Below are 13,599 nucleotides of genomic sequence, written 5' to 3'. Positions count from 1 at the left end.
TCTCTCTCTTTCGCTCTAACACTCACTATGCAATTTTTTTACTACCATTCTCTTTTTCTTTCCATTTTTCTTTTTTTTCTCTTTAGTTCCCCACACACACCTCCCTCCCTTCCTCCTCTCTTATCAGTGACAGGCTGGAAACAGAAGCGAGATAAGGAAACGACGGAGCCAATACAAGGTGTGGTGGTCGAACACCAAGGCAGATTAGTCATTGACACGTTTGTCAGTTAACAATGGCACACATGCGGCTAAAAACGGGTAAATGGGAACAGAAACAATGAGATGAATCTCCGCTCATAATGCATTATGGGCCCCGCAGTATTAACAGCCAAATCCACTCGCATACGGTTCGTCCCCTGAGGTGTGGCGGGACAGATTACTAAGATGGAGCTGCTACTGCATAGGCCTAATCAGTTCCTGTCACTCAATCACTCAGACAGACACACAAGCACACACTTACACACACAGACACACACACACACGCATAAAGTAAAATACCCCAAGGTCTGCCTCATCACTTCCCCGCTCTCCCTGCCCCTGCAGAGCCGGACTCCAGAGGCTTCTCTTCCTCAAACGCCCACCAGAGACAGACACTAGAAGTGCATTCTAGTCAGTCTCCTGCCACTTTAAATGGCACTTCAATCAACAGAATGGCCATGAGTCCTCCACTCCCTTAAAAAATGTTGCCATTTGGAATTATTGCTGGGTTGTATGAGTGTGAAGACTAGTGGAGCATGGATGGAGCAGCTCAATGTATCCTCCAGGCTTTCTCTCTTTGTCTTTAACCTACTGTAATAAATTAGCTAATAGCCTGGACAAGCTCCAAGGCCAATATGTACTGATTCTCTAAGATTCTCTACAGTGCAATGTGTCATATTATTAATGGTTTTGATATTATTTTAATATTATATTTAATAATGTAAGTGATGATGAAAAGTCATCTACATGGCAGCACTGTAGATGTTGTGCCTTAGTTACACAAAGTTTTCTTTTTCTTCACAGACAGCTCCCGCTACCTCAATTAACTATTGATCAGATTTGTGGAACCAAATGTAAATAATTAACAAAAGTGAAGATAGCATCTGCAGCTCTACGAACACCTTCAATACAGGGGCCCGTGTATCTGGGATCAATAGGGCGTGGAGAGCATGCACCAACAGCCACTGCGAGGACCTCTGCAAGGTGGCTGGGGAAACAGAGAAAATCACATTTTTATCAGACATCGCAGCTGTGTCAGCAAAAAACATCAAGACCATGGTGATAATCAGACAGTGGCTGTTTCATTGTAGATACTGGACTGCGTAAAACTGTTTCTATCTTTGACATTTAAAGGAAACCTAATTAATTCTCTGAGGCAGCACACTAATAGGTAAACGAAAAGTGAAGCTGTTGACTGGGCGATAGAGGCACTATTGGACTTTCTCATACAGAAACTCCAGCGAGAGCCTTGCACTGCAATGAAAATCCCTCATCCTATAAGCAGCTCTGTTGGAAGTAATAGCCTGGTTGTGTCCAACAAAGCCCAGGTAAGCAAAGATGTGACATAGTGAGGAGAGAACAGCATAAAAGCTCCTTGGGGGAGGGACGTATGGCACAGTGGGGGGAAAACGAGAGTGGCTCCGGGTAACTCCATTTGAATATGAATGCCTCCCATGATCCACATCAAGGGCACTGACAGGGGCACCTCTATCCACAACTACCTCCAGTGAATGTGGACGCGTGTCTGCGTTTGTGTGTGTGTGTGTGTGGGGGGGGGGGGGGGGGGGCGCACGACTGCTCACTCGGTGCAGCCATCAGCCGCCGCATTATTCCAAGGCACTTTGTACAGTGCATTAATCACAGGGACCCTTGAGCGCTTCTACGGATCCAAATATTCCGACCTTGAGGTTACAAGAAAGACATTAGTCCCGTCGATCCATTCAAAGTATTGGAGACAGGGAGGGGAGCGGAGGGAGGGGGCCGAAAAGCTTTCAAGGTAATGAAATTCTGCCATAATTTAAAGGAAAAGACTTGTGGGGACAAGCCTGGGCCAGAGTAAGAAAAAAAATTAAAGATTAAATTGGATTTCTTTTTCTTTTTTCCCCTTTATTTTAAATTAGGCTTAAGTGCATGCGGGGGGTAGTTTTTCTTTCTCTCTGTTTTTTTTTTCAAACAAAAGCATGATAACAGCATTAACGTCCAGAATGAATCGAATCTTTTCCAAACCAATTAACCTTTGACAGAATGGATGAGTGGACAGGAATGAGAGTGGTGCATGAGGGAGGGAGAGAGAAGGTGGGAGGAATAGCGATAGTGTGGGCAGTGTACAGAAAAAAGAGGCCTGGCTGGCTGGTACTTCGCCTCTTGGGGGTGACTGCTGGGTCCGATGGGGGCCCCAGTTAGTGATAAGAATAGGGAGGGGGACCAGGAGGTTAGGTGGGCACAGGACACTTGGGACAGGCGATACTGAAGAGCACAGAGGACATCAGCACCCTCTCTCTCGCCCCCTCCTCCCTCCTTGTCCCTGTCCTGTCCATCCTGACTGATAGCAGAGGGGGTCTGCAGTTAACCCCACTTATTCTCTATGCTGGCTGGGAGCTCTCTCTCTCTCTCTCTCTCTCTCTCCCTCTCTCTCTCTCCCTCCCTCCCTCCTCCCTCCCTCACTGGCTCACACACAGCTGCAGCCGGTCCATTTAGTTAATTAAAGGCTCCATTTTGAGCTGGAGCCCGCTAGCTAATACGAGTGCCAATCAATAGATCTCTGGCTTATTCTGTGGGAGGGAGGGGTGACAGCACCGGGGCCGCATTCGGGGACGTGATTTGTAGCCTTGGCAGACAAGCCATGTCCCTCTCTGTCCGTCCTCTGTCTCTGTCTCATTTTGGTAGCCACCCTGCCCCCTTCTACAATCTCCTTCTCTCTCCCCACTGTGACATCTATCTATCACTGTGCTCTCTGTTTCTCTGCCTGAGCTATCTATGGCTTTTTCCATCTGCCTACAAGGAGTCACAGTCCTGTGTTTCCCTGTGACAGACAGTGTGTGTGCGTTTGTTTAGGTCACCATCTGCATGGGGGAGCCAGCTGTGTGGGGTTGCGGCAGGAGTGAGGGGGCGTGGGGGGTGAGATCACCAGGGTGTCCAGAGGGATGATGTGAGGACTCAGGGACTGGGAGAGGAAATTACAGCGGGACAGAAAGCAGGGGCCCCATGATGAAACACCACACAGCATTCCAAAGGCCACAATGCAGACTGGGAGGCTCATTTTCTACGTTTGCAGCCGTGTCCCAACGTGTCAATATTAGTCCTGGCATGCTGCTTCGAGGAAAGATGGTCTCGGGGAGCGGTGGGTTGCCTGTCACAGCGCTGGACTATGAAAACAAGCTGTGTGGGAGCCTCAGAGATAAGGAGAAAGGATCATTGATGTTGGGAATCGGAATCTTAACAACAGATCTACTGTAGGCTATATTGCTGTAACTGCTGTAACACCAAATATATAGGAGCAGTGCCACTTTGATTCTTTGTCCCGGACAATGACCCTCCATACTCATAGACAGGAAGTCAACAGTGTTTATATTGATTCGCACTGGGAGTCCTCTTCAGGTATAAAAGCTTCTACAGTGATCCTCCATATTCTCAAAATATAATTTTTTTTGCTATTGTCTCATACCACAGCAAGAGTGGAAGAACCACAGGCTAAGCAACCATCATCAGCTTCACACGGCGTCTGTCTGCTATGAATAATGGCTGAGGGCGGCAGGCGGTGTAGCAGTTCAGGATCCGCAGACAAGCTCTCTCTGCTGGAGTCCTCCGTTCTTCCAGTCCCTCCGTTCCTCCGGTCGCAGCCAGCAGCATGGCAGTGGAGCAGCTCATTGGGCTGCTGCTCCAGCTTCGCAGCAGTCCGTTGACAATTCTCTCCCTCCAGGGAGACGGCGCGCACAGGCCTTGATGCTTGGCCGCCGTTGTTTTTTCGGAGGCCTTTTCCTTCCACCTCCTCCCTCTTGCTTCTCCTCTTTCTCTTCTCATCTCTGTTTTTAGTGAGAATGCCTGGTGCTTTTCCCATTTCTCTAATCTAAACTCCCTCCTCTCTCCTCTCAGAGGAAGCCCAGGGGGCCTTGTTCATATTCTCTCCTCTTATTGTGTTTCATCTTCTTCCTTATGACACAGAACTATCCCCCTAGAGTATCCAGCTTTCAGCCAGGGAGCTGGAGAAAACGCATGGTTAACCCCATTTTATTCTGTCTATTCACAGGTTCCCCTACAAAGCTCTGGCGCACAGAGTAGATAAGAAATCATTCATATAGAGTAGAAGAGAAGGTACTGTATGCATTCAACGGACGCGGAAGAGAAGGCCATTTTCTGCAAAAGAGTGTGACACTGGAAAGGAGCAGTACATTTCTAAGCAACATATTGCAATATATTGTGCAGCTTATGAAACAACAGAAGAGCTCATTCACCAAGAGAGCTGTGAGAAACAGCTGTTGTGGGAGTGCTATGCTGCTGTACTTTGGACTGGTTACGCTAGCTGTTTTTAGCTCTGTTACTATAAGCTCTCTAATTTCTGAATGGAACCACAGGTGGCGGTTGGTTCCTTGCCAATCATTCACTTGTGTATATGATATTAAAACACATGCAATTTAGATAAGAAACAATAAAGTCAAAATGTCTTTGCCATAAAAATCCAGTCTGCCTTCCTCCATGCTGCTGGTCCATATACCTGTGACTGCTAAGTAAATGACAAATTTGCCAAGGGTAGCACTCAGCTGTGGATTGACTCCAAAGCAAAATGATGTACCCATGCCATGTAATATAGCTGTCAGAAGAGGGGGTTATCAACCATAAGGTATGACACATAAAAATGTAAATGGACAGATGGGGGATAAATAAAAGGAGGGAGGGGGGGAAAGGCTCCTCTCCATAGCTGTTTTTGCAATGACCTCATCTCTCTTTCACCCCACTCTTTACTCTTGCTCTCTTTCTTTCTCTCTCTCACACTGAGACACACTCCTACTGCGTTCCTCAAGCACATGCTCCCTCATCCTCGGTCACCCTAACCCCCTCATTTCTCCAGCCCTCCCTCCTCCCCAACTCTCGCTCTGTGCGTAATTCAATCATCCCAAGGAGATGGATATCCGTCCCCTAGGAGCGCTTACGCTCTCCATTTCCTAAAGCGCTTGATCAGATTAATTGATTGTCCCCCCCTCATCTCTGCGCTCCTTGTGCCTGAGCCGACCGAGGCTGGTGGTGGCGGAGGGCAAGCAGGAATCAGGTTTGCATTGATATTTTTATAAAATGCCTTTTCCTTTCTGCCCCCGGACAGACCCCGTAAAAGGACAAAGGGGAATAGATAAAGTACATGAGCCAGGAGAGGAGGAGGGGGAGGAGGAGGAGGAGCGTGGAGTGGTGGAAGCCCGGGGAAAGATACGGACAGGATTTATAAAGAGGACAAAACAACAACCTGCAGCGTACAGGAGAGACAAAGCAGAACAGGAGATATAGGAGCAGGATAAAGTAGATAGGCGATCAATGTAATGAAATAAACAGGGGTGTTTAGGAGCTCTGGGGGCGTATATGCACGTGTGAGTGCGTGTGCATGCATCTGCATGTATCTGTGCACCATGTCGTTTGGCTGCGGGGCTGCAGAGCGCAGCAGAGGGGAGGGGAGGGGAGAGTCGAACCCAGCCCCACAGGGAGGCAGGAAGACCTCAACTCATCCATTATAACTGAGAGCCAAGCGGCTGCCATGTCTCCTGATTGCTGAGTCCCTGTGGAGCTGTCTCTCTCTCTCTTTCTCTCTCTCTCTCCCTCTCTCTCTCGCTCTCTCTCTCTCCTCCTCCCCCCCCCCCCCCCCCCCCCCCTCTCTCTCTGCCGCTGGGGAGCACAGTAGATTACAGCGCTGTTCCAGTCCTTTGGCTTCTATGTTATGGCAGGGGCCAAATACACACACACACACACACACACAAATTCACATAGACAGGGATAGAAACTCGCTCTCCTCTCTCTTATCTATCTGCCGCACATGTTCCCCATACGTGTAAAGCTTTTACCTGAGCGAGCCATTACAGCTGAGGCTTTTACCTCTGGAGAGCCAAATTACCTCTCGGATACAACCTTCCCTTTTTCAGCTCGCCCTTGACATTTAGTTCACTTGCATTTCCTCCGCACGCATAGACATGAACATACACCACAAACACACACACACACGCACGCACGTGAACACACACAAATAAACACAGTTGCATGTCCTTAAGGTCATAATTCTCTATCATTAGACCTGTACACACTTAGCACCATCTACCTTAAGTGTTCAACAAATATGTATGCTGGATGGAACAGCTTCCTGTCACACACAGCTCAGGCAGGATCAGAACAACACAACAGAGAGTAGGCCATTTCAGACTTGGCAATAACAGGTAAAGCATACTTTACATCTGTTTTATTAAGGAAAGAGAGAAGAGACTGGTGCTAACGATAGAGATAGAGAATCATTCATCCAGCAGCACTTACACCCAACTGCTGAAACACAACTAAAGCAATAACAATTCATTATCACTGCTTATTGCTCACCCAAATCAAAAAAAATGAAGGGAAACTGTTCCATAAACAGTACTGTATCCAAATAAACGGTGTTTTCGAATCATAACATTTAGGCCCACTTAGGGCTGCACAATTAATCACTGATAATCGTATATTGTGATTTCCACAATTAATAATTATGTAAATTATGTAAAATGCAATGAAATAAATTTGTTTCCTGAAACCGAGACAAATAATAGTGATACATAATCGTGACCACAATATTTAGCGAAATAATTATCATTTTTGCCATAATCGTGCAGCCCTATATGCACTGAAACTCATACTGAGAATATGTCTCAGAGCAAACCTTGGTTCCAGTACCAAAACGACCCCCATCCTCCACTGCCACCAAAACAATCTGGAGGAAACACAATGAAATGTTTCCCCAGTAGGCTATGACAAAACTGCCTTTCCACTAGACTATTCAATCACGGGACGGCCTACAGCCCAGTGCTAGCCTAACTGGGTGTGAGAGGGGGATTGTGAAAGACGTGAGGCGGATGATTCATTGAGAGCCCAGAACCACACGTTGCTGCTCCCTGCTGCTCGGAGGGGGGATGACTAGGTTAGGGGGAAGGAGGAGAAAGGGAGAAGCTGTGAAAAAAATGTGTGCACCTGTACAGAAGAGCCGCCGGTATTGATTGGACAGACTTGTTTGGCTAAATATGCGGCCTGTTTGTCTATTTCATGGTCAATTTGAGAGGTGAGCCACATTGGCTGTTTGCTGCTGTGCAGAGGCAAACATGTACAGACAGCATCTTTGTAGGGGGGAAGCTGAACTCCTGACCTGAATACACATACTCATCAACGCAGACAGTCGCACTGATACACACACACGCGCACGCGCACACACATAATATGCTTGAGTACTCAGCCGACAAACTAGATCAACACACCATTTATTTTTCTTTCCGAAAGCCTCACTCTCTTTCTCACTTTCCCCAGACTTTTTATTTGCTACGGGGCCAAGCTCTCAGGCTGGGATTGATCCTGAGCTGCCGTCTTGAACCTGTGCCCCGAGGGCAGCTCAGTGCAAACACGCAGCAGCCCCTCTCCACTTACTCCAATCATGGTTACACTCTCTGCTATGTTACACACATACACACATACACACATACACAAACACACACATTAAGCACTGGCCATCTCCGTGTGGGCTGATTTAAAAGAACAGAGGTCCGAAAAACACTAATTATACCAGAAAAAACAGTTCTTCTCCACTAAAACAGACACACTACTTCATAAGACAAAACTCTCTACAGAGACTTGTTCTCACTCAAAGTGCTAACTCGAACAGTCACAGTGGTAGAGCAATAAACTCATCTGTCGAGGAAAATTATAAAAATGACTAGCATGTGTATAGGTATGGGGGGAAAAAAATCAATAAGCATAACAGCCGCATTGGATATGACAGCAACAATTTCATACACCATATCCCATTTGCTGAGTGCTTTTTCATGGCGGAGCACAAAAGAAATCCATTATTTTTTGCAAAAGCAAAGATTCATTTGAACATTTTACATAAATAATTCATACAAAGAGAGATGCCTTCACAATGTTTTCACCTGGAGACAGACAGCTAACTAGCGAGAAAGCTCACTCGCCCGCCCACCCTTCTCTCTTTGAAGAAGGGAAAGGGGAAGAAAGGGGCATATTTGCTTTGATTCATTTATCCTTGCTTACTATGTATAAATGTCATTAAGAGTGGTTGCTGCGCTGCGGTTGTGAAGTTATGGAGTAGCCGGCAGCACAGCGGGAGCTGTAATAAAGCAACATGGTGATTAGAAGAATACATCCCACACATACACACTGTGTCAGTCAGGGGCCTAATGTCTCTGTAGAGGCTTGCATGTTAAAACATACACACACACCCCCCACACACACACGCGCACATACACAGAAGTATATATGCAATTACTGCCTGTGTTTTGCTGAGGCTGCCCTGACTTCATATGGACTTTGTGATTGATGGATTCTGTGATTGGTGCTGTGAGACAGGTGGAGCTTTCAACTGAGCTAATCTACACTGCCTCCTGCAGGATAACAGCCCTCAGTGGACCAGTGATGATGTGAGAAACTGTCACCATCACCTTCAGCTGAGCATCGATGCTGATAATGATGACGATAAATGGTGTTTGCATAGCACCTATCAAGTCCTCAAAGTCCAGGAGCCAAGTCGTGGATTGTGTACAAAGACCCTAGAGTTGTGTGTAGTTGTAGATGAACAATTCTTGGGATTTCCCCGCCAGATATTTTCTTAGGTGGCTTGATTGATGTCTTTTCTTTACCAGGCTTTTAATTGGGTCCCAATAGCTTTGTCTTTGCTTCTAAAGGTTATTCACTGTTTTCAACCCCCCCCTGTTCTGACAAACAACCCACCCCACTGGCAACATTACCACCCAAGCCATTTTGTCAACAGAGAGCAAAACCCTAAGCGCTAGTCAATGCTATCACAAGGGCAGTACCCCCTACCTTCCATGCGATGCGATTGCCTTTGGCGTTGTGCTCCAGGGCCATTGGGAACTCTCCGCGCTCGTAGAACTTGCGGAACCCCGTAGGTTTGGCCGGACGCTCCCGGAAAGCCCCCGCAGCTGGCGGCCCCACCACCTGGTCCGACACCAGGACCAACAGAGGGGGGAGAGTGAGTAAAGAAAATTGAGAAGTAGAAAATGGGATTGAGGAAAAAAAAACAGAGAAATACAGGGCAAGTGAGAGAATTGTTTTATGAAATCAGAATTGACTGTGTTTTTCCCCTACAAGAATAGAATCACTCCCAGTGCCTTTTCTTAAAAGTAATTCAGGGAGACATATGTGCCTGCTCCTCTGCTCCTCTAAGGCAGCCAAAACACAGATTGTGTGTGAGTGTGTGTATGTGTGTGTGTGTGTGTGTGTGTGTGTGTGTGTGTGTATGTGTGTGTGTGTGTGTGTGTGTGTGTGTGTGTGTGTGTCTCTGTGTGTGTGTCTGTGTGTGTGTTGGCCCTGTAGCCAGAGGCACTGCCAGCGGCATTGTTAGGATCATCTTTTCTCTGCCTCCATATTGGATATGTGCTATTACTGTGCCACTGAAAGCCAGTGGGACTCCTATCACTTTACACCGTGTCTGCTGCTAATGTTGTGGTGGTATTGGTAGTGATGGTACTCATAAAACAGATGTACGTCAATGCAACACATTAGAGTTGAAAGGAGAGGAAGTGAAGCTAAAAAGATTACATTGTAAAGAGGATACTACAACAACAACGCCTGCAGAGAAACACTCCACCACAGTCCGAGTGTGGAAAGTGTCCGAAAATCCAAACCAAGCACCTACTGAAGACCCAGGGGTGAGACTTTTCAAATGGGAGCCACTCAGGCATAGTTGAAGAATTTGGATAGAAGTGATTGAAAACATTAGAGCTTTGCAACAGCATGTTGTAACGGACGAATGACAGAATGCCGGAGCCAATCGTTTCCCACCCTGCGTCCCTTGTGCGCATCCCTCGCCATCTGTGTCGCGCCGCCACATGACTGGCAGATGCGTTGCTGTCATTAATCCTCAGATTACCGCCCATTGAGAAACAGAGTCTTTCCACAGCAGCCCACAGGCAGAGCAGAGTGGGACTGGGATGTGTACGGTACAGCAGTACAGCATATGACTGGCGTATTTGAAATGAAGGTCCTGTTAAACTCAATAGATTGAGCAGTCCTCTCACCTCCAGTATTTTTTAGTTTATTTAAACAGTTGAAAAGTAGAGAGGGAAGCAAAACTATGTGGGGTTTCGATCCTAGGGACACATGTGGCTTCAGTGGAGGCGGACTTAACCACTCTTCTATCTCCAGGCACGACAAAGAACACTTGAGAGATTTGAAAGAGCCTTTAATCTAGTATTTTGGTGGCAGTGGGGCTAGTTTAGTTTGTTTTTATTTTACATCTTACAGTGGTATTGCCTGTTTGTTGCATAATTCAAAAATAAAAAAAAGTTTAAGAACCACACTTAGAACCACAAGTGTATCCCTGTAAAACTGCCACCAAGGAGTGATGTAATATGGATCAAAATCAAACATAATGCAGTTTAAGTTGCTCATGCGATGTGGTGTAACTGGTGCCAGTATAGCTAGGCCCAAGAGAAATAAGAAGAGAGGAGAAACTATTATGAGGGACCCTGAGTGAGTGTCTGAGCACTCACTGCATTTAAACAGCCTTAATGCACCATGGGATTGCAGCGCAGGCATTTCAAATGAATCCGTTTGGAGCGTTTGTTTACCATGCCAGGGAATACTGAATAATATTATGCTGAATTAATAGGCACAGGTTTGTATACCTGCAGGAGAAAGACTACCCAAACAAAATGTCTGTGACTAACAATGCATGTAAACCACAAGAAAAAAAAGGCACTCTGTAGTATAGCCTACTGTACTATCCAAAATGAAATTCATTGCAACAAATGATAGGCCATACATTGATGCTGGAGGGCATGAACGCTTGTATTGTTTTAACTTCCAATCATCATGAATAGTAAACTGTCAGCCTGCCTCATTAGAATACTGTTTCACTTCTGAGTATTCATGACAAGGACAAAAAATAACTCAGTACAAGCGTTTAATGCTTTTTGATGCTGTACACCTAGACCCTATGAAGCATACATCAGTACTGTGTGTCTGTCTTCCTTCCTTCCTTTCTCTGTCTGTCTCTGTTCCTCTCTCTACGGGAGCTGTTTTGCAGTCCTAGCTGGGGAAATAGGCAGCTGTAAAGCTTGCAGATCAGTGACGCTCCAGCCTGCAGGAGCGACAAAGCCCTCATATCCAGGTAGCTAGGACGGTGGTTGAGCCATGCTGCACAGGAAGGCTAAAAATAGCTCAGACTGGGCAGCTAGGAGAGAATGAACCCAGACTGCATTGACTGGCTGAGCGGCTTTTATGGTCAGGAATGATGACGCCGCAGTCAATTCCATGGCCTGCATCCATGGCCGAGGTGTTGCAAGCTTCACGGCTATTCCCCCGCTTTCTCTCCAATTATCATCACTGGCACAGGCGCACACATACAGCCAGACAAATGCACAAGTAAGCATGCACACGCCTATATGCACGCACGCAGGCATATTTTCTAATGGGTCTGCACACGCTACAAAAGGCTTCCAGACCACAGAACACAGAAGCCCCTTCCTCCCCTATGGATGTAGGCTAGCGTTCCTCACAGCTTTAGGAGAACTGTAATAGGAATAGCGTTGTGGGGAGATTATCACCTGCCAGCTTCCTGATGCCATTCCACTGATCTGCCTGCTCCTGCTCTGCCATTCATGACGTTCCGGTCTAAAGCCCCTGCATGCTGAGAAAGAAAATGCTATCCCTGAAAGTAATAGCTAGCTTCTAACCTAGTTTGTCTTACAGCAGCCTTGGAGAAGCTATAGAGTTGCTTCCTTCCTCTGAGAGGCCATGGGGACTTCAAACTATAGGCCTGCGATCCAACATCCCAGCATCCCATCAAACACAAACACAATGGACAGGGTGAGCATTCCACAGGAAGAGCACATGATGTCTATGTTGTAAGCAGCAATGTCTCTAAGTTCTGTCTTGTATGGGTAGGCACGGATCTGCGTTAACTCAATTTAGACTAGGCGTCTTGAGGACAACAACTCCTGCTGATTCTGTTGTTCTGTTAGCCAGCATGTCACATTGTCGCTAGCTCTACACTTCTCCCTTCATCTGCATCATTTTATGTGACTTTCCTGTCTCCCGCAACTCTGCCTGTGTATCTTTGACTCCCTTCTGTGTCAGCGGTGTGAGGGGCCAGAAAGGTGGTGGTGTCGCTATTGAAATGAAAAAAGCTCCATTCAGGGCCGTATACTCCAGTGTAATTGAACATAGCCCCTGCTTTAAAACACTGGCATAAACATAAACATGAATGTCGAAAAAGACAAGAAAAAAGGAGCCAATAACACAGACAACATACAAGCACATCACATCCCGCTCCTCAGAGGAGGCCATAAAGCGAGCCTGTGAGGCGACAGACTACAGAACGGAGATAGAGGTGGTGTAAGGCAATAAAGGGAGGAAGTGTCTGTTTTGTGTGCCCCTGGTGCACACATCAGGGAGTCATAACAAGGAAGTACTGGTCAGATGAGCTCCAGGCTGTCATTTCTCTCCATCGCTTTCACTCTGCCTCCAGATCCGTTTCCTCCCTAATGCTGTTGTCCACTCCAACTAGCTCCACCGTAAACCTGGCTGCTCCAAGACCCACACAGGCAATAACACACAAACACGCATTCACGCACGCACGCATTCACGCACGCACACGCGCGTGCGTGCACACACACACACACACACACACACACACACGCTCCCCACACTGAACTCCCCATGGGCGAGCTCCTGCAGAGGTGATTGGACACCGGCAGGGCCTTGCGCTCCTGTCATTTATAAAGGTGTCACCCTGAGAAACAGAGATGCTCCCTCTAACCTTATTAGTATGGCGCTTCCATGGGTTTGCTGCCTGCTGTTGACACGCAGAGCGAGGAGGGGGTGGGGCCGGAGGAACAGCGTGCAACGGAAGGAAAGAGATGAAGTGAGAGACAGAGGCTGAGAGATAGGGAGGCAGGGTAAAGATGGAGGGCGAGATGGGCGTGAGAGAGACAGAGACAGAAATAAGCTGGAAAGAAATGGCAAGAGAAAGAACACAGAGAGAGAAAGAGAGAAAGAGGAGAGATGACAATGGAGAAAGGGGGATGGGGAAAGAGGGAGAATGATGGAGAAATAGTGGAGACGAGAGGAAGAGAGAGTGAGAGAGACGGGGAGACAAGAGGTGTGGCTCATCAATTCTGAGGGTGAGTTCAGCGTGGCGAGGCTGCTGCAGCATGTAGGTGATCCATCACTGTGCCTGGGCCTCCAGCACCAGCTCTCCCTCTCTCTCTCTCTCTCTCTCCCTCTCTCTCTACCACTGCCCCAAAATGCCTCTGAATGCCTGTGATAGATGTTTGGTGAGGGGCCGTCAATTCACTGTCAGCCCTGCATTACCATTACTACTGCACTCCCTCATATGAGGCCCTGGTTAATATCTCTCTCTCTCTCTCTCTC

The 13,599-nt window shown here is 47.2% G+C and overlaps 1 protein-coding gene across 1 annotated transcript in view; it reads right to left on the bottom strand.

Moving 5' to 3' along the window:
* The window catches only part of pacrg (PARK2 co-regulated), a 119,040-nt gene that overhangs the window by 88,715 nt on the left and 16,726 nt on the right, over positions 1–13,599 (bottom strand). Inside the window, exon 2 of the mRNA XM_071519361.1 lies at positions 9,025–9,159. Coding sequence (XP_071375462.1) covers positions 9,025–9,159 — 135 coding nt within the window. The remainder of the gene's footprint in view (positions 1–9,024; positions 9,160–13,599) is intronic.

Source organism: Centroberyx affinis, unplaced genomic scaffold (assembly GCF_046629955.1).
Source record: "Centroberyx affinis isolate AG114_WGS23_722 - 3 ecotype Tasmania unplaced genomic scaffold, CSIRO-AGI_Caff_v1 ptg000689l_1, whole genome shotgun sequence".
NCBI lineage: Eukaryota > Metazoa > Chordata > Actinopteri > Beryciformes > Berycidae > Centroberyx > Centroberyx affinis.
The sequence above is the reverse complement of the archived record's forward strand: the minus strand, read 5'-3'. Positions and strand labels throughout refer to the sequence as shown.